Source organism: Meleagris gallopavo, chromosome 15, assembly GCF_000146605.3.
Source record: "Meleagris gallopavo isolate NT-WF06-2002-E0010 breed Aviagen turkey brand Nicholas breeding stock chromosome 15, Turkey_5.1, whole genome shotgun sequence".
NCBI lineage: Eukaryota > Metazoa > Chordata > Aves > Galliformes > Phasianidae > Meleagris > Meleagris gallopavo.
Genome location: NC_015025.2, coordinates 3,932,201 through 3,953,307, shown reverse-complemented (window position 1 = coordinate 3,953,307; position 21,107 = coordinate 3,932,201). Strand labels below are relative to the sequence as shown.

General features: G+C 43.0%; 1 protein-coding gene across 1 annotated transcript in view; it reads right to left on the bottom strand.

Annotated features, from left to right (window-relative positions):
- Positions 1 to 816: 816 nt before the first annotated feature.
- SLIT3 (slit guidance ligand 3) overlaps positions 817 to 21,107 on the bottom strand; it is a 484,962-nt gene continuing 464,671 nt past the window's right edge. The window contains exons 34-38 of the mRNA XM_031555673.1: positions 20,558 to 20,688; positions 7,943 to 8,097; positions 5,259 to 5,544; positions 2,997 to 3,205; positions 817 to 1,910 (exon numbers count right to left, since the gene is read on the bottom strand). Of these exons, the coding sequence (XP_031411533.1) occupies positions 1,672 to 1,910; positions 2,997 to 3,205; positions 5,259 to 5,544; positions 7,943 to 8,097; positions 20,558 to 20,688 (1,020 nt within the window). The 3' untranslated portion in view covers positions 817 to 1,671. The remainder of the gene's footprint in view (positions 1,911 to 2,996; positions 3,206 to 5,258; positions 5,545 to 7,942; positions 8,098 to 20,557; positions 20,689 to 21,107) is intronic.

The window sequence follows — 21,107 nt, the reverse complement described above, 5'->3', positions numbered from 1 at the left end:
TGACTTTACCTCTCTTAGAGAAATTGAAAAAAGCACTGTAATACTTTGTTATGCCAGGGAAAGAAGGAAATTACACTGATAATGGAACAGTTACAGATACAGATGTTTGAAATTGATAGTAAGAGAAAATTCAAGGTATTTGTGATACTCTTTGCACATACTTACTGACCCTGAAAGGTAGCCCTGCCAAAAACCCTCCAAAAATCAAACTTCCTCCCAAAGAGTCACTTTTTGTTCCACATTCACAGTGAGAATTTATCCCTGCATTGACTTTGCTTTCTATTCAGCATTTGCTCTGAACGCAGCTAAAGTTACTGGGAGCCCTTTGGGAGAAACAAGTGCAGGATATATAAAATAGTGCAGATGGAAAAGCTTTGGCTGGATTGGTCAGTCTGCACCAAATGTGAGAATGGAATGTGATGTAGCTATAAATGTCTCTCCCTATGCAGAGAAGAGAGTGCTGCTAAAATCAACACATATTGGCTGAATAACTTCACAAGGAACATGTAGTGCAACTTCTGCTCATTCAAAAAGCTGTGGAAAGGCAGCCAGCTGCTTGGTACCAGTGCTGATGAACAGGCAGCTACAGACCAGCTTACATCCACGTGGCTGAAGTGACAGTGAGAGTCAAAGCCATTATGCCACAGGTACGTTCTGGCACCTGCACCACTTTCATGCTCGTTATGACCTTTGCACGATACAATGTCAAGGCATGATAAATTTAGTAGCAGTGCATCCCTTATATTTCATATACAAAAAAGGGCTCAAGGCTGGGAGCAAGAAGGCACAAACCTGGGAAATAACATAGCTGAGGAATTAACACAGAACTATTATGTCATTTATTAGGCATTACTTAGCACTTATTTCACATCTTGCCCCCAAATTTCCCAAAGCAACATATATTTCCCCACTTTCTTTCCCTTTGTCCCCTTCTTTTGGATAAAGCTGCCTGTGCTCTATAGATACAGTTGCTGAAGAATATATTGTGAACACAGATAAATACAGCATACACAGCAAAAATGTATTATAGCATTACAATAGTCAGATAATGTAGTTAGCCTTAAGCTACGGCAGTGCTTACGTGCTATAGGGAACCAGTTCAAGAATATCAAGCAGAGCCACCATACAGGACCAAAGCAGCATCGGCAGTGTTAGGCAGAGCAGGGGACCGAGGGGAGGCTGCTCAGGGTCTGTGGGCAGGCAGGTCGTTGTCAGTGCGGGGATCCGCTTTGCTACCAGACCCAGCCCACAGCCTGGGAGATTTCTTCAGCCCATATCAGTTCTGCAGCAGGTCCTTGGAACACCTTTACATTTGTCTGTTGTGCATACATATTAAGTCCCCCCCACCCCACCCCAACATTTCTCCTGTTAGGCTATGTTTTCTTTATATAATTTTTTAAATTTTAACTTTTTAATTTTTTTTTTCTTACAACTGTTAAAAAAGTTTCATGGTAAAAATAACTCACTATATGATACATATACCCAAAGTGGTGTGATACTTTATATAATAAAAGATGAAAATAGTCACTTTCCATAATAAAAATAAGTTCTATTTTTTGTTTATTTTACAATATACTTAATAATTCTTTTCTTCTTCACTCTGAAAGTAAATAGGTCCCATTTTGATAGCACTTCTGAGTCGATTAAAGTGGCGAGAGGCTGGAGAATGGCTTATGAGCATTTTGAGCAGCCGCACTCCACGTGTCTCTCCAGTTCCTCTGTGAAGGTGGAGCCATCCACGCACTGGAAGAAGTATTTCCTCCTTTTGCTCCGCAGTGGGACGCAGCACTGCCCGCTGCTGCAGCTGCCACGACATTCCATGCGGGGCACTTTGGAGGCGGTGACGCACGTCGTGTAGCCCTGCTGCTTACGGACCACTTCTCGAATGATCTCCCCTTGGCAGAGATTCTCTGGTAAGACAACGGAGATGTCAAGGAAGCAGTGTTGTAACTCTTTTGCTAGATATTCCCCACGAATCAGCAGACAGTGCACGTAATGATACTCAGGGCAAGCAGATGCCGTGAGCAGAACTGTAATCTTTTGCCGCTTTGTACCTTCCATCAAAACAGAGCCTGTGTTACACAAATGTGCAATATCCGGCACAAGGCAGAGGCCGTGCAGGCCTGATGGCTTTGATCAGCAGTTCTGGAAGGGCTTTAATGAATGCTGAGTGTTGAATCCTGCAACACTCCTGCAAAATGCAAATTAGTTTTACTATGTCTGCTTCACGGGATCAGAGGTCAGCCTGCTCTGTGTGACATCAGCCATCTAGGGTACCTGAAAATGTCTATGCTGGTGTGCTGTCACTTTGTCACAGGAAGGTCCATTTTAGTGAGACTGCATATGATCTGTATAATTTGGAAAGTCTGTAGTTCACAGAAAAGGGACAACAATAATGCAAGCCAGCTCATTCCTTCTGTACAGGAAGGACTGAAGGCAGAAGGGATGAAGTTAGAACTCACAGAGTTTCCAGTGAGTGTTTTCAGGTCAGGGCAGAAGAGGCACACTCCAACATGAGCTCTGGGATACCCCAGGAAACCTGCCCAGATGCACCAGCAGGAGCGAGCTAGGAATCTTCACTGCCACTTCAGAGAGGACCTCCTGCCTTCTAGTCCCTTGTCTAGTTCTCTACAAAAGCCCTTGGTATGCACTGTAACACCTCCTTTCCCAGCGCTGCTGACTGACTGATCACTGTTTATCCAAGGAAAGCCTCACAACAACATCCACTTTAAACAACCTTACAGAATCTTGGGAGCAGCAAACCTTGAAGATTCAGGAGACAGAGAACAAAACCCTTCACTACAGATGTCCCCTTTCCATATGTTAGATTGTAGTGGCTCATTTCTCTGTTGCTCTGTAGAAGCTGACTTACCTTTATCTTTCTTATTATTTGCCATTTACTCTCTAATACAAATTACATGGAAGAGTGGCGAAAAGAAAGATGTAAAACAAGAAGCACAGCAGACCAACATCCTGGTCCCCGTGGCCAAGCATACCTCTGTCACAGTGGTCTCCGCTATAGTTGGGATCACATTCACAGTAGGGTTCCCCATGCTCAGAAATCTTACACTGCCCATGGTTGCATTTCAAAATCCTGCACGGGTTCGAGGAATTGTTCTTCTTCTCACAGTACATGCCTGTGTAGCCCTCCATGCACTTACAGGTGTAAGCAACGTTGGCTGCCATGCACTTACCATGCAGACACCTGGAGAAAGAAAAGTATTTAGAGGCTGAAATTTCTCTTCCCAGGAATGTTTATAAGTTTGGATTTTGCTGTTTCTGCATGCTTAAAGCCAGGACAGTAATCCAAGAAATAGCAGATCAGCGTCAAACACACTGAAGAAACTATGAGTTTTTGGTGAATAGTGAATAACGTTCAGAGAATACACTTGGAATCCAAAGTGATCCCTTGGAAAAACATCAGGCTCTTCCATGAGTGTGGACCAATACTTGGCATCCATGCGAGTCAGCACTGCTATGTGGAACAAAGTGCCAGCAGTCAATGCCCAGGCTTCCCTAGCAGAACTACTCTACAAATAATATCAGGTGATAAAAACATTATGAGAAATAAAGATTTCTGTGGAAAAGCTAAACACAGACTTAATCAGGCAGTTCTAGCTGAAGGGTTCCCTGGCGCATATGATTTGCCATAAGCTTTGGTATAACTGAGGGTTAGGGGTAGGGTGGTGATCCTTAGCAAGATCTCTGACACTGTGCCTGCTTCTGGAAGGACAGATTTGGAACAGGCAGGGAAGAAGGCAACACGTCCAGCTCAGAGAAAACTGCTCAGGGTTCATAGCCTTCATTCTATCAGGTCTTACTGACATAAACCAATGGCTCTCTTTTCTTATTTCTTCATCCTTTAAAACTGTCTCTTGCTTATGTTGAACCCTTACACATTTCATTTTTAATCTATGCAAATAGAAAGCACAAATAGTAAAACAGTATCAGTCAAGTCAAGACATGCAAAACAATAAATAAAGGGGATCACAGTCTATGAAGCAGTATTTTCTGCCCTGCTAACTAAAGGTGTACTTGGGTATCAGCTGTTATCAATTACCTGTTCTTAACGGTTGCATTTCCTCACTGAGGTTAATCTGTGAGTGTTGGAGCAGAGATCTGTCAGCTAGCCTGGACACAAAGGGCTTGTAACTCCAAAAGTGACTTAATGGTAAGGTGAGGCAATAAGAGAGTATTAAATATGCACAGCTATTTTCCTTAGCAAGGTCTACATTCATTATTGTGTAACATTCTGTGGATCACATGAGAAACAATCTCTCATTATGTAAACATCTGGAACTCCTTCACTTTTCTCTGCGCAATCACAACAGCCTCACTTGGGTCACCTCAGTTTGTAATCTGTGAGATGCTTCTCAGTGCCTTCCAGGATAGTAGTTTGCAGAATTAGCAAGTTTAAAACAGTTCCTCTGCAAGTTATATTTGGGCCCCCACTGACCAGAGTGATTATTTACTGTGTCAATTTACCTGTCAAAAGTACGTGCTTCTAAAAAGCCCCTTCCAAAGATAGTGCAACCAAAGCAGCTTCTAAAACCAGAGTACTTCCATCTGCTATGAAACAGCACTGAACCACGCAGTCTGCTGGTCTGCCTTGGGCTGTTTCCTTGTGTACTTGCCATAAGTAAGCTATTCATCCGGTGTTTCTGACGGAGATGTGGTTATTATTGAGCCTTTGAACTGTGAGTTCTTTATAGTCACACTGCCTTTGCATGCAACACCACGCTACTCTTCAAACTTGCACTTTAAAGGGATGTTTCAGAATGTAATGTTTCATTCAGCTATTTAGGAAATTCAAAACTGTTCACAACAGACTGCATAATGGTCTTCAGGGAGTTAACTCAAATTCCCTGTCCGGAGCTGCTGTGAGCATATCACTACAATGCAAATCTCTCTTGTGGCTGGCTTTGCTCTGGATACATATGTGCACTCACTGCCTCAGAGGCAATGTGCAGCCATTAACAGACGTTTTCATACTTTAATGTGTAAAGTAATAGCTGAAAGTAAAGCCTGCTGTATAAACCATTAGCTCCTCTAGGAGAACGAGGTCACTTGGAGAGTGACCAGCATCAAAACAAGACATGAAAATTGAACAGTGCCATGGACGCCGACTCGCACTATCAATAATTTATGTGGGAATCCAGCACCTCCAAAAATGGTCACATGTGTTTTTATGAGATGAAACGAAAATATGCAATAGCTGTAAAGCTTTTGCCCTCCCATCAGCATTCACTCAAGCTTACTTGTGGTTAAGACACGGGTCTCCAATTTCCTGGTCACACAGGGGGCCTGTCCAGCCTGGGTGACATTCACAAACCACACTTGTTTTTTCCAGGGATCGGCAAATGCCGTGCTTGCAGATGTTACAGGATTTACAGCCAGGAAGGACTCCTATTGACTGCTGTGGTAAATCCTTGAAATCCTGTAGCTCGTTATTGATGCGAACATCGTGAATACATCCATGAAAGCCATTTGGTGTCTTATCTGCACCCTGGCGCAGTGAAGATAATCCAGTAGAGGTCGGGATCCCTTCAGATAAAAAAAGAAAAAGGGAAAGCTTGCTCACAGTTACAATGATAGTATATAAATTATAATAGCTAACATTTCTTCTGCCTCAGCACCTTGTAACCTTTAAAGAAGTGATGTGCATGGCACTTTGTAAGGCAGCGCAACTGCATTGTCCTCATTCTGGAAATGCAAAGGAACAAAAATAAAATCACTCGTTCAGCTTACGTAGGAAATACATACAGTATTAAAAAAGGGGGGAAAAGAAACTCAGATCTTTGGTGGATGGTCGTGTATTCTGTCCTTAGATAATGCTCCTTCTTCCTACAGTTCAATAGCAATTATCCTTCTGAAAGGTGAGAATGTTTTCACTTGTCAGCCAGTAGCTATGACCTCTGGGATACAAGAAAATAGTTACCATGATTGAACCATCAAGTTAAGGAGTGCAACCCATAGAAACTAGCTCAGAAGAAATCTAGAGTCAGAGAACATATCAGGAGGCCAGTCAAACCTTCGGGGTGAGTGCCCTTCATCTTGTTCAAGCCCTTGAAGAGTTCCCAAGCTCAGAGAGCCAACAGCTTGTTTTGGACATCGTGTTATGCTCTCCTCACTAGCATCTGCTTCAGTTGTACTTGCACAGGCCAGTACTTCCATTTTCAACTGTATAAGGTCTCTGGATTTTGCTGTTGGTAAGTAACTCCACCGTTAAAGTTGAAATCAGATCAACATCTTTGTTTAATAATGATTTAGGAGGAAGGTTGCTAGACCAAGTGGAGAGATGTAGACCCAAGATTCTGGGTACCTGAAGCCTCAGGTCTGTCTTAAAGGTTACTGAAAGAATTGTTCTGGGGTTAATTTAATGACTTCATTAAACAGTCTGAAATGGAAGGGCAGCTGGCATTTATGGCAATGCTAGATATACCAAAGTGGTACATGAGTGAGGATTTAGAAAGACTCAAGAAGAAATGCACTGGGCAATACAAGTCTCTGCTGAGCTCCATGCATTCTGGTATCCAATAGAATCCTTCACTTTGAGTCTCAGATTTGTCCTCTGTAGGTACCTTTTGAGAATTAGTTGTGATTTACAGCGCTCATCCATTAGTAAAACTTTTCCCACTGGGGAAACTTCCTAGGTTCCCTGTGTATAAATTGCAACAAAGTGGGAATCTCTTTAGCTGAATTAGAGAGAGAAATTATGATGGCCTCAATAGCAGATCATCTTTGATGCACAGCGCTCTTTAATAACCTGTGACATTCCTAACAGAAACCAATTATAAAAGTTCAGCTCTGTAAAAAGCAAGTCCAGCCAGTTTTCTGATTTACAAGGGCAATATTCAGGGTTCTTTTAGAAAAGGGTTATTAAAAGGAATTGTTTATAGAAGGCTTAACCAGCACCAAATGGCCAAGTGGCTTCTACTATTGACTTACATAATCTGCTCAGAAAAAGCTTACAGAATAGATTTTTTTAGTCTGTTTTTATTCTGCTGAGTTTTGCATTTAGAATAGGCTGTCTTAAAAACAAACAAACAAACAAACAAACAAACAAAAAACCTCAACAACTCTATGTCACAGAAAATGGGAGATTTCAACATTTATTCCAGAATGGAATTGGTGGGGGTCTGGCACAAATAAATCCATCAGACAGAGCACAGGCGTCATTGTCTCTAATGCCCCGACACTTCATCAGTGGGAGACTCTGATTCTGAGCATCTGCTTTCCACTCTATGTGGCCCCAGAAATTACATCCTGAATACGAAAAAACTTTTTAACAGAAGTTTGATCAATTCTAAAATCTTTCAAACATTGTTCTGGCATCAGTTTCCAATGAGAAAACTGTTAGCCAAGAAGTTTTCAGTCAGCTTGTGTGTTAATACTGTTTGGAGAATATAGTCTTTTCTTCTCCCCCCAACTTTTAAACCTCTATAAAATTTACAGCAGAATTACAGTTCACTTATAGTATGTATAAACCTACTGATGTTTGATTTGCTTTTCTGCAGTGACTCTCTGCAATATTCCATCATATTCTTCACCATGAGATCTTACTGCCAGCAAGTTCTGAAAGCTTTAGAAATGACCAACTGGTCACTGTAGTAATGGCCACTGACCAGAGACTGCTTGTGCCCTGTTTAGGTTAACTTCCCTGGTTTGGCATGTGGGTTTGTGCAGACCATGCAGTGGGATGCTAATGAAATATGAAGAATGAAATGGAAAAGCAACCTCTGGCAGAGGAGAAAGACAAAACCTCTTGTTTCTCCCCAGCCAGAAAGTCCTTTCCACGGGATGGAATACAATGTGCTTCTGAGAGAGTTCACTAAGTCTTCTGAGAATTGTTATTATTATTTTTAACAAGCCTCTGTTCTGTTTTGCTTTTTTTTAACAAAAAGATTTTTAACATGTCAAAGTCCAGAGCAACTCATTGTACCTCCAATGTAGAGCGGTGTGTTGAGGCTGACAGAAGACTGTTTCTGGAGTTTTCCAAGACTCTTGGGAGTCCCCTTGTCCACCACCAGGTTCAGAGTTTGATTCAGCATCACGAGTTCCACACTATGAAATTGCCCATCATTTACAGTTTCCACACTAAAAATAAAAGAGAGAATTAGATGGTATTAACAATGATCTGTCTATGCTTCTGTTACACCTTGCAAAGCACAGCCCCCATTCCAACTACCTTTATTGCCATTATCCTCGACATTTCTTCCAGCGTGAACACCGAGGTACAAGTTCTAAACATTGCTGATGTCTTATTTGAGAAGGCAGAGTATCTATATCTATGTAATACTGAAGAGGAATGCTTCTTGCTGCATCTGAGGGTTGTGTCCACCCATGAAATTGATTAAAAACTTGTGCTTACACATGTTCCACTTGCACTGTACCCATTAACTCTGCCTACAGTCCCACAAAGCCAGGACAGTAACTACTGCAGCTGTGTTTCCCAGGGCATAATAGCAGAAGTGTAGCCCCATGGTACATTGGCTTTGGTGGCAAAGCTAATGAAAAGTTCCCATTTTCTAGTCATAGCTTGCTGCCCTTTTGTCACACTGCTTGGTGCTCCACTGCAAGACCAGTTATTCTTCTATGGTTAATTTAAACTCAAATTATTTTGCAGAGACAGCAAGGGACTGCAGTTTGGGGCAAGAGACAGCAGGGGCTTCAGAAACTTCCTTACAGAGCCAAACTATCCTTCAACTGAAATAAACTGCCCTCACACACTGTGGTGCCAACCCTCCCTAAGCTCGGCCTGTGAGCCCCTTGCCTGAATGTCTCCCAGGTGGGACTCAGACATCCAACACTGCTTTGCTGCCAATCCAGATTTGAGATTGCTCCATAAGTGGGATGTACCATATTAAAATAAAAACAGTAAGTTTAAAGAATGGGTTTTGTTCATCCCAATGGCCCACATGCTCAGTATCCTCCCTCAGTGTTTTAAGTTCACAGGTCAGATTCCTTTCAGGTATTCTGCAAACCTGCAGTGCAGATGTGCAGGTCTCAGAGCTCCTTTGCCAGATTTTCTTTACCATCAGTGAAGAGGAACAGAACACTCAGGAGTGACCCACCTCTAAAGAGGAATCACCTTGTCGATCTATCCACCTCCCAATCTATTTGACATGCTGCTGTCCTTCCTTAGGGTCCCGTGCTGCATACAGATATGTAAGGGAGCAGTGGCACGGATATAGGTAAGTGCCAAGGACATATATGGGATGTACTGCCACAGGCTGTGTACCCTGCAGAACACACCTGGGTGTGCTGTGCTGGGGCCCAGCCCTCTAACACTGCTCCATGGACTGAGCTCCGTTATGTTTGAAATAAGCTGGTCTGAGCTTGCTAGTCAGATATTCCTGAGTTCTGCTAAGAATCTGGCAAATATCTGCCATCTTACAAGGAACAGCTGTGTAATAACAGCGCTGACTGGATGATCCCATGCACTCCCTGCGCGCCTCACTGCTGTGTCGCAATACTTAATTCATGTGTATGAAGCACTGGGACTTTCAGTGCAGCTGAAAGGTGCTGGATACATGGAAGCACACATTAACAACTGTTACTTTATGCAGCAGTGCCAATGAGAGGCAGAACAGCCCAAACCTGCGCTGTGACAGTTGAGCCCCAGACGGATGGATGGCTGCAGGACAACATGTTCCAGCTGGGATGGATGGCTGCAGGACAGACCGCGTCCTGGCAGGATGGGTGTGTGGGGCCAACACACAGAGCTGTGCCGCTATCTGAGCAGGGCCACGCCGTGGCCATTTGTCAGAGGACAGTACTATCACATCCGGCAGCGCCGCCTGTTCCCCAGGCCAGGATTTCACAGGCATTTATCAACCACTCCTCCACAGCGAGTGCTTCTCCCAGATTGTGTGGAGAGCCCCGACAAGAGGCAAACAAACGGCTGTGTGTCCTGGCAGCAGCAGCAGCTGTCCCGCGTGGAGCTGTGCCTCTCAGCACGTGCAGGCAGCAAGCTCGCTGGGATGGAGCTTGTCCCCACCTCTGGGCACACGTGGGCACACATGGGCGAGTGCTGCTCAGTTCTGACTTCAGCTCAGAGCCCTGCTTAGCCGTCTGGGACCGCCAGAGACAGTGGCTTGGCTGCAGATGAAGGGCAGAAAGCCACAGGCGCAGAGCAGAGCCCCACACGCTGCTCGCAGCACAAACTCGCAGCGTTCGGCTCTTTTACCGGAGGCTTCTGCCCGACCCAGCTCTCTGCAAGGCCTTCCTTCAAATCTTAACCGAATTCTCATCGGGGGTCGGGTGGGCGTACAGCGCTCATCCTTCAGCAACAGCTCGCAATGGCTCGCGGTGTGGAAGCGCTGATTCGGGGATGGGGATCGCCGCCAACGCGGCCCCGTAACGGCGCCACGAGGGGGCGCCGCAGCCCCGCGGAACGCGCGCGGCCTCGCGCTGCCCCGTGACGGCTTGGGCCGGGCGGCCTCGCGGCGCCGCTCGCAGCGTTTGTCGCTGTTTGTCGCTGTTTACCTGCCAGAACTGTACTGTTACTTTCTCTAAGGGTCCCAGAGCCAGTGAGAAAGAGCCCACAGGAGAAAATCAGATTTGAAATAAACCCCGGATATGGCTTTTAGTTTCTGCTGTCTGGGTGGCTGTGCCCAGGTGGGAGCTCAGGGCTGCACCTCTCCCCAGGAGAGGGTCTGTACGAGCCAGCGACATTTCACAGTGCGGTGACTCCAGCAAGATGCACTGAACAGGATGGCACACAGACAGGGACATGGCCTCTGCCAGGGCTCAGACATCAGAACACGAGGAAGTGAAGGGAAAAAGGTGTGTTATATAGAAATCCTCAGGGAATGTATATAAGACCCGATTCTTACTCTCATCTTTTATATATTTATCTTCTTTCTCTCCTGTTTGCTTTCTCCTCTCCTCCAGCTCCCAAGCACGCACAGATGTTATAAACACGACTCCCCCTGCTCTAATACACAAGAGGTTTACAGCCGAGCCACTGTAAATACGCCTGTGAACAGAAATGCATTAAAGGACTAAAGCTTCAACTTGTAAAGTTTGGGCTTTGGGGTTCATCCTTTTCTCTAACATGTAATATACCTTTAGTGTAGGCAGCAGAAGCAGCAGGGCAGAGAAGTCAAAACAAAAATAGCTCTAAGTATCACAGCAAACTATGTCACCAAGGAAATGCGTAACCATCAATTATGCAAATGAGAACATCAATTCATTAGCTACAGTCTCCAGATTTTCTTGACCTCAGTCTTAATGGGGACATGCCTCATCTGAAGCACAGAACAAAGCAAACAAGAAAACGGTAAGTGACTGGGGAGCAAAGGCCATGGGGAACACTGAACTTGGGCGGTCTTTGAAAACATCCAAAGTAGAAGGGAATAACCAAAGATCTGTCCAAAAGAGCTCAACGAGCACTCAGCACGTGGGAAGTACAGGCACTAAAATCAGGAAACAGGTAGAGCTGCAGGGAAATACATGGAGACACTAACGATTTGGGAGCTGTGAAACTCCTGTGCTGGGATGACTTCACATGCCAGTGGTGATAGGCTTTCACCTTTCCAAGCTACGCTACCTCCTGCCCTTGGTTCCTGCTATAATCAGTCCCCAGCTTAGAACAGATTTAAACTCCATGGCAACAATGGCAAAACCATAATTGAGTAGTGCTTGTGCTACTTTTACAATAACACATCCCTTCAAGCACTGTCATCTCCGGAAGCCAAATAAAAACCACATGTTGAGAAGAAAGCACGAAAAATGCTAATGAAACACAAGACCTGGGAAATAAGAGGTGAAAAATATGTATTAAAGCACTCAAGTTCACTTCCAGCTTAAAATACACTCCCTTTTGTTATGTTCAACCTACGTGACTCGGGTGTTAGGTCTCCTAAACTGAGAGCACTCAATGGTTAAGATTTTTCCTTGCTACCTCCATGCTCATGTGCTTGGCTTTATACCTTTTCTCTTACTTCTAACTCTGCAGACCACCCAAATAAGCCATCTTTCTCCTCCTGGTGTTTACAGCCCTTAAACACTGGCAGCTGATTACCATATCTCCCTTAATGATCATTTGGCCAGGCTATGCATATCTAATTTCCAGTCATAATTCCACTCCTGCAGCACCCCTGCCAGCAGTGAAAGTTATTGTATTACAGACCTTCTAAGGGAAAGGCAAGGACCTTTTTTATACTCCTGCAACACGCAATTAATGCAATCCTGACCCCTTTCTATAGACTATTCATTAAAGGGGCAGATTCGTGGCCAGTGTAAGCGCTCCCTGTTTGCAGTAAATTCTCACCATGTTCCTGATGTGGGCAGAGGGGCCGAATCCTGCACCAGTCTCCTGCAGGATCACAATGTCACTGCAGAGCTGAATGTTTCATTCTGCCAGCTGAGAGTTTGTTAAACACAGGCGTAAGAGCAATAGAAATAGCTTGAGTGAACTCTGCAAGTCTGAGGCCCCCCTAACTGGGGGTCACAGTGCTAATGCCTTCCCATCCGGCTCCACCACAACAATTTGTGCATGATGGCACACAGTGCACTGCACTGCAACGAGCTACCGCTTCTCTCTTCTGTACCATGCCTCATGTAAAATAACAAGCCCAGTAAGCACAGAGTGTAAAAATGATTACATATAGATTTTGCAATGCCACTGGGACTCATTAAATCATTTACCCTTAAAAAAGAGCAGCAGGGCCAGTCCCAGCACCCAGCACCATCTCTCTTGGCAAGAGCCGTCCCACACATGTGGCTGTGGCAGCCCTGCTTGCTGCCTGGACCTGGCACTAAACAGGTGCTGGGGCTTCTCCGGAGCGCCAGGGCCACAGGCTACTGACAGCAGCTCTGACATTCTACTGGTTATCATGGGTTTGTTTCCGATGAGGAAACCCATCAAGCATCTTCACAAAGTCATTTTTGTCTGACAGGACACTTTACACCATCTATCCTCTTTTCAGCTCTGGAAAATATCAAAGTATCTGCCATTTAGCATCAAGGTCCAGGGCCACTACAGAATACAAGTAAAAGTGTTTCCAATTTGAACTGACTGAGAATCAGTTTTTAAATCTGAAATCCAAGGCTAAGCCCTAAGAAAAAACTGGCTATTCAGAAACCTGACAACAGTAAGGAAATGAAATTGTTTCCATCCCATCTATGGCATCATACCTACAGCAGTGCACGTCTTCCACTACAGTAAACAAAATCCATTGCTATCTAATACCTGGAATGGCAGTTGCTTTGCTTTCCTTTTCTAGCAGCACTGGCATATGCTGGCAAAGCTGGGGGCCACATTTCTATACTGGGAAGAAGCACTGAAATAATTGTGCACAGAACTGTGCTGCACCTCCGTGACCATCCTCAGTGCCAGTTCTGCATGCACGTCTTCCAGCAGAGACTGTGTATTGAATCCAGAGCCTGGTGCTTGGAATAAGCAGCATACACAGCTATCACACATGGCACACACACACACTTCGTGTTACTCATCATGTTTACACGAAATTTATGGGTGGAATGAAATAAACTTGTTATGTTAGCTTGCTACATTTTTTGCTTCAACTTTCCTCTGAAGTAATCAGTATTAATCAATGTTGGCAATACACACCGGACTGACGGTGTGTGGGACAGTATGAAAATGCCTTCCTGCTCTGTTCTGTGCTGGAGTGTCCTCACCTCGAGCAGGACTGAGTGTCACAACACAAGGATGCAAAGCTATTAGAGAGAGGCCCAAGGAGGGCTGCGAAGATGCAGAAGGGTCAGGGATCGGAGGGCAGCGTTGAGCTCTGCTCTGTGTGATGGTGACAGGCCCAGGGAACGGCATGGGGCTGTGTAGTTTTAGGGGTTGAACTGAACTGTCTGAAGTCAGGCCAGCTATTTACTTTAACAAATGCAGAAAACCTTTAGTTTTAATGTGGATTTGCAGCAGCAAATTTTCTTTTGGTGATAAACTATACTATTGATTTTAGTCAGTCAAGTCACTTTAGAAAACAATTCTGGGCATCACCATTCATCTTCACATAAAGCCAGGACTGCTCCAGTACAAAAACCTACAAGTACTTCCAAGGTGCTGAGCTCCACCAACAGCTTCCAGGAGCAAACTCCTCTCTCCTTGATGGTCTTAAAAATACTTAGGAAGAATGATCAATACTCTCAGCTGCTGAGTGAAACGTCAGAACTATGATGGATTTGCTTCCCATTTTTGGGCTTAATCCTCTGAAGTGTCCATGACAGCAAGGAGCATTGAGGAGCTACATGAGGTGGCAGTGTGCTGCAGAGTTAACTCTAACAAGAAGCTGCTTGAACATGTTGATGATTCCTTTCAGATTTCTCCTACTTTTTGTTTAGTTCTGAACCACTCTTATCCTGTCACCTCTCATCTCTTCCTGGGATTAATTCCAGCATCTTGCTGACTTTATTATATTTTTATTATTATATGCTGAAAGAAATCAGCATTATAATGGCAAACTCACATACTCATGTGTGCACTGCAGTCCTGTTTTGCACAGCCCATTCTAAAAGGCTGCTGAGCAAAAAAAACCCAATGACATATCTACTTTCACTTCCAATAGTTGCAATACAGGTTAATTTAAATAATTACTTCAAATGGCATGAAACCCTCAGTAGCATAAGAGCACCTACTGTGTTTCTTGCCTTCACAAATTGGCTTAATTTTGCCAAAGTTCAACAGGGAGTGCTGAGGGGAAGACATGAACAAGCTCTGCTTTAGCCACTGTTCTGGCAGTGCAGCAGTGCTGGTGCTGGCAAAACATCCCACACTGAACCCACTTTATGTGTATGGTTTAGAAATTAAACTGTGGGTGTGCAGCACAGTGTTCCTGGGTACTACAATCATGGAATCATCAAGGTTGGAAAAGACTTACAAGGTCATTCAGTCCAACTGTCCCATGTATTACGATAAAGAGAAGGAGGCAGACAGGAGGAGAGAGAGAAGAGAAATCCTATCATTCTTTCAAGAGATAGTTGAGATTTTAGAAACAAAAAAAAATTAATTCAGTTTAATAAGATTTGCCTGCTAAGCCACCAGGCAGCCTGGAGGAGAAAACTTTACACATTTTAAGCTTCATTTCAGCAGAATAAAGTTTCTGAATTTCATGAAAGCAAATATTTGATTCTGAACCAAATGATAAAAGTTGGATGATATTTAAAGATCTTGGCCTTACATTTTCTTTGTCCTACTACACAAAAAAACATGGAAAACTATAGAAATCCACTAAGAAAAACACTTGTCTTTTTTGTCCTGCTGAGATACGCCAGAGTCCTTTATAAAGGCAAAGAAGAATTCATCTGTCCTTTGCCTTGGCTCATGCAAAATGTATATTACATTCAAATTTTAGAGCGTTTGCTGTGCAGGTCTGAGGTTAATGCTGGTCTCGTTCATTATATTTGATGAAAAATCCCTAAGGAGCACATGAGAAAAATAAGGTGTGTGATAGAAAGAACAAAATGAATTGCAAATATCCATAATTATTAAGAGCTCAGTAATGCCTCATAGAGATCTCTGAAAAACAGACTATTTAGAGACCATCCAGAAATACCAAAAAGGAATCCCATGAGGGACAGGCATAGCACAAGCTGCAGATTGTGAAGGTATTAGGAAGAAAAGGACCATCGTACAGTGAGCTCTGCAGAGACTTTTGGTTAAAAAAAAAGGGGTTGACAAGCTCTAATAATGATTCAAAGAAGAATTAATGCTTTCACTCCTCCAGCACATCCCTCCCCAGAAGGCAGTGTATTAATGCTGAAGCCTCCAAGGCTTCTTTTCAGATAAGTGACTGCAGCTACGGAGAGGTGATTGCAGAAAAATCCCATCTCCCCCTTCTTTGGTTGATGTGGAAGCTCTTCCATCACTCAGGTAACTGTTCAACCTCAGCACCAGCAGAGCGGAGGAGAAGCCTATGAAACCTGAATACGGGGCCAAAATCATTGAGTCAAAATCCCAGTTTTTGGGGTGGTGTGCTCAGGGACCTGACACAGGGCAGCGAGCTGCTGCCTGCAGAGGCTAGCTGATGTGGAAAAGGATAGGCAGGTGGCAGATACTGGGCTAGGGAGCTCAGCCACAGCCTGGTGGAGACCGAATCTCATCCCCTGGGGACACACAGCACATTTCTGAAACGCTTCCTTTCTTCTGCCCATTTCTGTACTTTCTGTGCACGAAGAAACAGATTTAATTTGTCATCCCACAGTCATCATGTATGAGGCAGATACAGTAAACTCCCCTGACTTCAGACTTTGTGCTCTAACCACAAGAACATCCGTCTATGCTATGTAGGATTTAGCCAGACCATGAGAACAGCATGATACAATCTGTAAGAAATATTTCTAGTGATACAGTATTTTTGAAAACAGACTGTGCAAGGATACTTTTATAGAGAAATGTGATGTAATATGGGTGTAGGCTCTGCAGAAAGACAAACACAATTAATTCTGGTGTTTTCCTGATTGCTTCCTTTTTTACTGCTGTCAGGAAGCCTGCATGAAAACATGATTTTACACCAAAGATATTTGCATCTCTCCCTTTAGCAGTTACAACAGTCTGCATGCAACATAGCAATCCAGGAACTCTGGAGGGATTTGGTAGTTTCTGTCAAATTTCTATTTCCCATTTCTATTAGGAAGGATCAATTTAGCATTCAAATCAATGTGATTGATAGTGTGATAGCATAAAACCTATAGTGGGAAAAAAACATTGCAAGTAAGGTTTTATTTTTGGTTCAAGGAACAGTTGTAGCAAAAGAGACTGAAAAAGGAAGCTGACAGAAGATACGAAGATTCTAATATCAATGATTGAAAACTAAAAGTACATAATTGCATGGTTTTTGTTAATTCATTATATATAAAGTGAGTGATTAAACAGAATAAAAGAAACAAGAAGTAGAAATCCTACTTTAAAAATGGATCTTCTATAAAGTGTTTGCTATGAGCTTTAGGAAGCCTTTATTACACAGCCTGCAAGTGAGGAATTCCTGTAACAAAGCAGTCATGTTTCCTTTTAAAAGGGCACTTTCAATCACTGCATAGTCATGCATGAACTTGTATTTCTTTCTGACTTGATAAATGAGAATGTATTTTAGGTAAACCTTCCCATTGGACATTTGCTGACCTTTATTCTGACTAGAATGAAAGAATGACTGCTGCTGATAGGATGGCACAAAGTTGTGCCAGGGGACGTTCAGACTAGATATAATGATTTTTCTTTTTTTACGGAAACGTGGTTAAACACTGGAGCAGGCTTCCTTGTGAAGTAGTTGATCTCCCACACCTGTCAGTGTTCAAGAAGTCTTGGACAGCCCTCAGTAACGTGCTTTAACATTTGGTTAGCCCTCAAGAGGTCAGGCACTTGGAGTAGAGGGTCTTTGCAGGTCTCTTTCAACTTTTTGCCATACTGCTACGCTAAAAGTCCAGTGTCAACTGTAACCTTTCCATTCAAGCGTAACACGAATAATATATGTAAAGTAAATCTCAACATAGAGCAAATTAACCTTGGGCTTTTCCAGACTAACTTCGTCCTGTAGTTCTACTTAAATCTGCTCAAAAGAGCAACCAAGACACAGGAACCAGTCTGCTCCAAAAGCCAGAGGGAGCCTGTCCTCACCAAGCAGATAACATCAACTGCTTCTTGGCACGCCAGGAATGTACCATTGTGCCACATCCCTGTCCTCAAACATTTTCTTAGAATAATTTGGAAAGGGAGGCCAACTGCAGAATATACTACAGCAGGTTAAGTTCAGAGCACATAGTGCTGAACTGCATCATGGCTACGTCCTACTGTGTACGTCATCCTTCCAGCACACCTCACTGAACCCTACTGAAAACTGCCACCACACATGCCATACTTGCTGCTAGCTTCCAAACCCATCTGGTAGCAGGTTTTAATCTTATCCCTACATGATATCATGTGAATTAGCCAAGTACTTTGCTAATTTTACTGTTCTTAAGTACTATTAATACATCTCATAGTAGAGTCCCTGATGGAGAATTACAGATAATGTGGCTTGCCAGTGACTTCCCATATCCCATCACAGGAGTACCTAAAGTAACCAGTAAAACAGCTCAGTTACAACACTGGATCAGGTCAGTAAGAGATTTCCTGCAGCTGTTAACTGGCACAGTTCCCACCAGGCAGTATTTTAACTCTTTTGGCATGCACTTCTGAGGCAAGCAACAGCCAAAGCACTGCTTATCTGTTCTGGTGAGTGGACCCCTTTGGAGAACAGCAGCTTCTGATATTGCCTGAGAAAATGAATCTAATTGTCTTTCAGCAAACTTCAAAGACAATCAGTCCACTTTTGCTGAGGATGAGATTTAGATATGGCATCTAAACAAGAGAGCCAGGTGGAGGTAATAGAGAAGGCAAACAGTTTTACCAGTGGTGAGACTAAGATTTAAAAGTTTCTGATTCCCCTAGTAATCTTATTTTTAATGAACAAAAGAAAAAAAAGAGTAAATGTAAAAGTTGCCGAGAAGAGATGCTCGGTTCCAAAGGTTTAGATAAACTGAACCACACAGAATCAGATATTCATTTCAGTTCACTGCAATTAAAAGTACAGATGAACTCATGAAAGCCAGTACCAGATATTTTAGCCTCTAAAACATCCAGAAGGAATTAGTGAAACTCAATTTAGAAATGATGGCCAATGCCTGAATAATGGAAATGACTGCCCATTGTCCAAGCTGCTAAAAGAAATATGGGACTTTCCATTTTGGGGCCAAGCTGGAAGTTATGTAGTCAAACACAGCTTATGCCCATAGTAAAAGTCAAACAGGATATACAGGGATGTCAAACCAGATCCATTCATATCGTCTACCCTTAAGTCCCAAGGGAGAAGCAGCTTTCCTCCTGCTTCCTCAGTCCTTAAGGAAAACAAGTCTCTTAATCTATTTAGAGGCCCTTCTTGACATTCTTTGGCTGTAGTTTTTCTCAATCGACCTAATCTTTTCCCATCAAGCTCCATGCTAATCCCATTTTGCTCCACTCCTTCAACTAATAAAAGATTAGAGTGACATTTTAGAAAGGGCATCGTATTAAGCAGCTACTTTCCCATCTCAACAGATCACACAGTACAAAATGCAGTGAACAGGCCATTAATCTTATGTTAATGAGGTGTCAGTCTGAATGGAGACCTCCCCCTTGATCAATAAGAAGGGCGCAGTAATAATGAGGACACTGCCACTTGCCATCTCTGGGAGCTTCACCACAAGGCAGCAGATCTGTAAGGCGTTGTTGATGGTGGCAACAGCTCTTGTCACCACAACGCTCTGCCCGTGACAACAGAAAGCAAGTATCCATGCTGGTCTGTCACCTCATGTGCTGCCCACACACAATAAGCTTTTCTATGTTCTAATTAGTGGTGTAAAACTGTTTAACAACTTTGGCTTTGCTCTAACATGAAATCAATTAGGATTAGCAGGCACACATAGGGAAATTTCTCATACCTGTCCAGCCAGTCAAAGTCACTAAGAAACCACTTTCTTCATTCCTACAGTGGACAAGCCATTGTTCTTTCTGATGACAATCCTGCACTGGGATTATCCAACTCGTTATTATAAAGAATTGTCAGGTTTTCTTAAATATATCACTGCTCTCCTTAAAGAAAACTCTGCACAGCTACCATGCTTGGGTGGACTGAAGCTTTATCGAGGGCTGAGAAAACTTTCAGAAGAAGTACAGGGCAAATCATGGTCAGTCTTAGTGCCATCCATATACTCACTTTAATAGAATAGTCTTCTCTAGAGAGAGAGGCGGGATAAGAAATCTACCTCTTCTGCATGCACACTGCAAAGGAACTGGAGTGAACCTAAATGGGCTCTGTGTGGACACAACCACTTGTTTACAGAGAATAAACTGGAGCATCACAGCTAAAAAATAATCAGAAGACAGTTAACCTAGGGAGAAGTCTGCTAAAAAGTACACTGGAAGACATGAGTAGCATGCTTCTCTTTCCCTTGGTGCGTGGGCTTTGCTTTTACATTTGTTTTTTTTTTCCTCATGACTAAAAAATAAAAACTGTGGATTTGGTATCCCCAGAAGTCAAGTGTCTGAGGGGAAAATGCTCTATAATCTAGCTATGTAACTTGTGTTCTCTCATGGTTTGCATTGTTACTACTGATACAGTTAAGAGATCTTCTAAAACCATTCCCTTGTAGAGGAATTCAGCTCTTCTCCTCCTATTTTGAAATGCTCTCATTCTGCCCTTGCATAGTTACTGTTCTGTCCCAGTACGGAAAGTTAATGCTCAAAATCAATGCCAGAGAAAGAGATCACGTGCAACTATTTCAAGGAAAACATTCATCAGATACTAAATCCATACAGTAAATGAGAAATCACAGCAATTTTCTGCATTTGCCATCAGACATGATACCATTGGCATTACCTACAAATGACCATTTTTAACCATGCAGCCTCCAACTAAGGCTTTATTCTGATTTTCATATCTATTTGCATATTAAAGAGATGCAGTGATGTAAAATAAAGAATTCTTCTTTCATGCTTACTTTTTAGAAAAATCCTGCCTTTCCATCTTTTTTCAGAAATAAACTGTCTTGAAACAGCTTAGATTCTTACCTATATACTGTGGTAGGTGGAGAATTTAGTGTGTCATAGATGAGTCTCACATGTCCTTGGTACAACTCCAGAGCCAAAGGATCGTTGTCTCCTTTGTATAACAAGATGCCATTGTCCTTGTCTGTTGCTACCTGCATAACATTAATAAGTAGGTAAGGTTTCTTGAGAAGGATTAAAATGGAAACAATAAACCTATATTAAAAATTGCAACTAAATAATATATGCAATTCAAATGTGATTAAATAGAGCATATATATGAGGAACAATGAAAGCAAGAACCATGAAACACAGAAAGGTCTTGGTGACAATGACTGAGTTCATACACAAACATGTTGGAAGGCTCCCTTGTCTCAAGTGAGCAAGAGTTTTCCAGTGAAAGCTGCAATATATGTGAACCCTGCTGATGGACTGTAGCTGTATTTTTGGTGGTACACAAATAAATGTATTTCTCAATAAACTGGTATTTTAGAAAATCACCTTCAGCTTCAACGAATTTCAGCAAGATCACATACTTTCTATGAATATGAAGAAGGTCAACTCAAGTTATTAG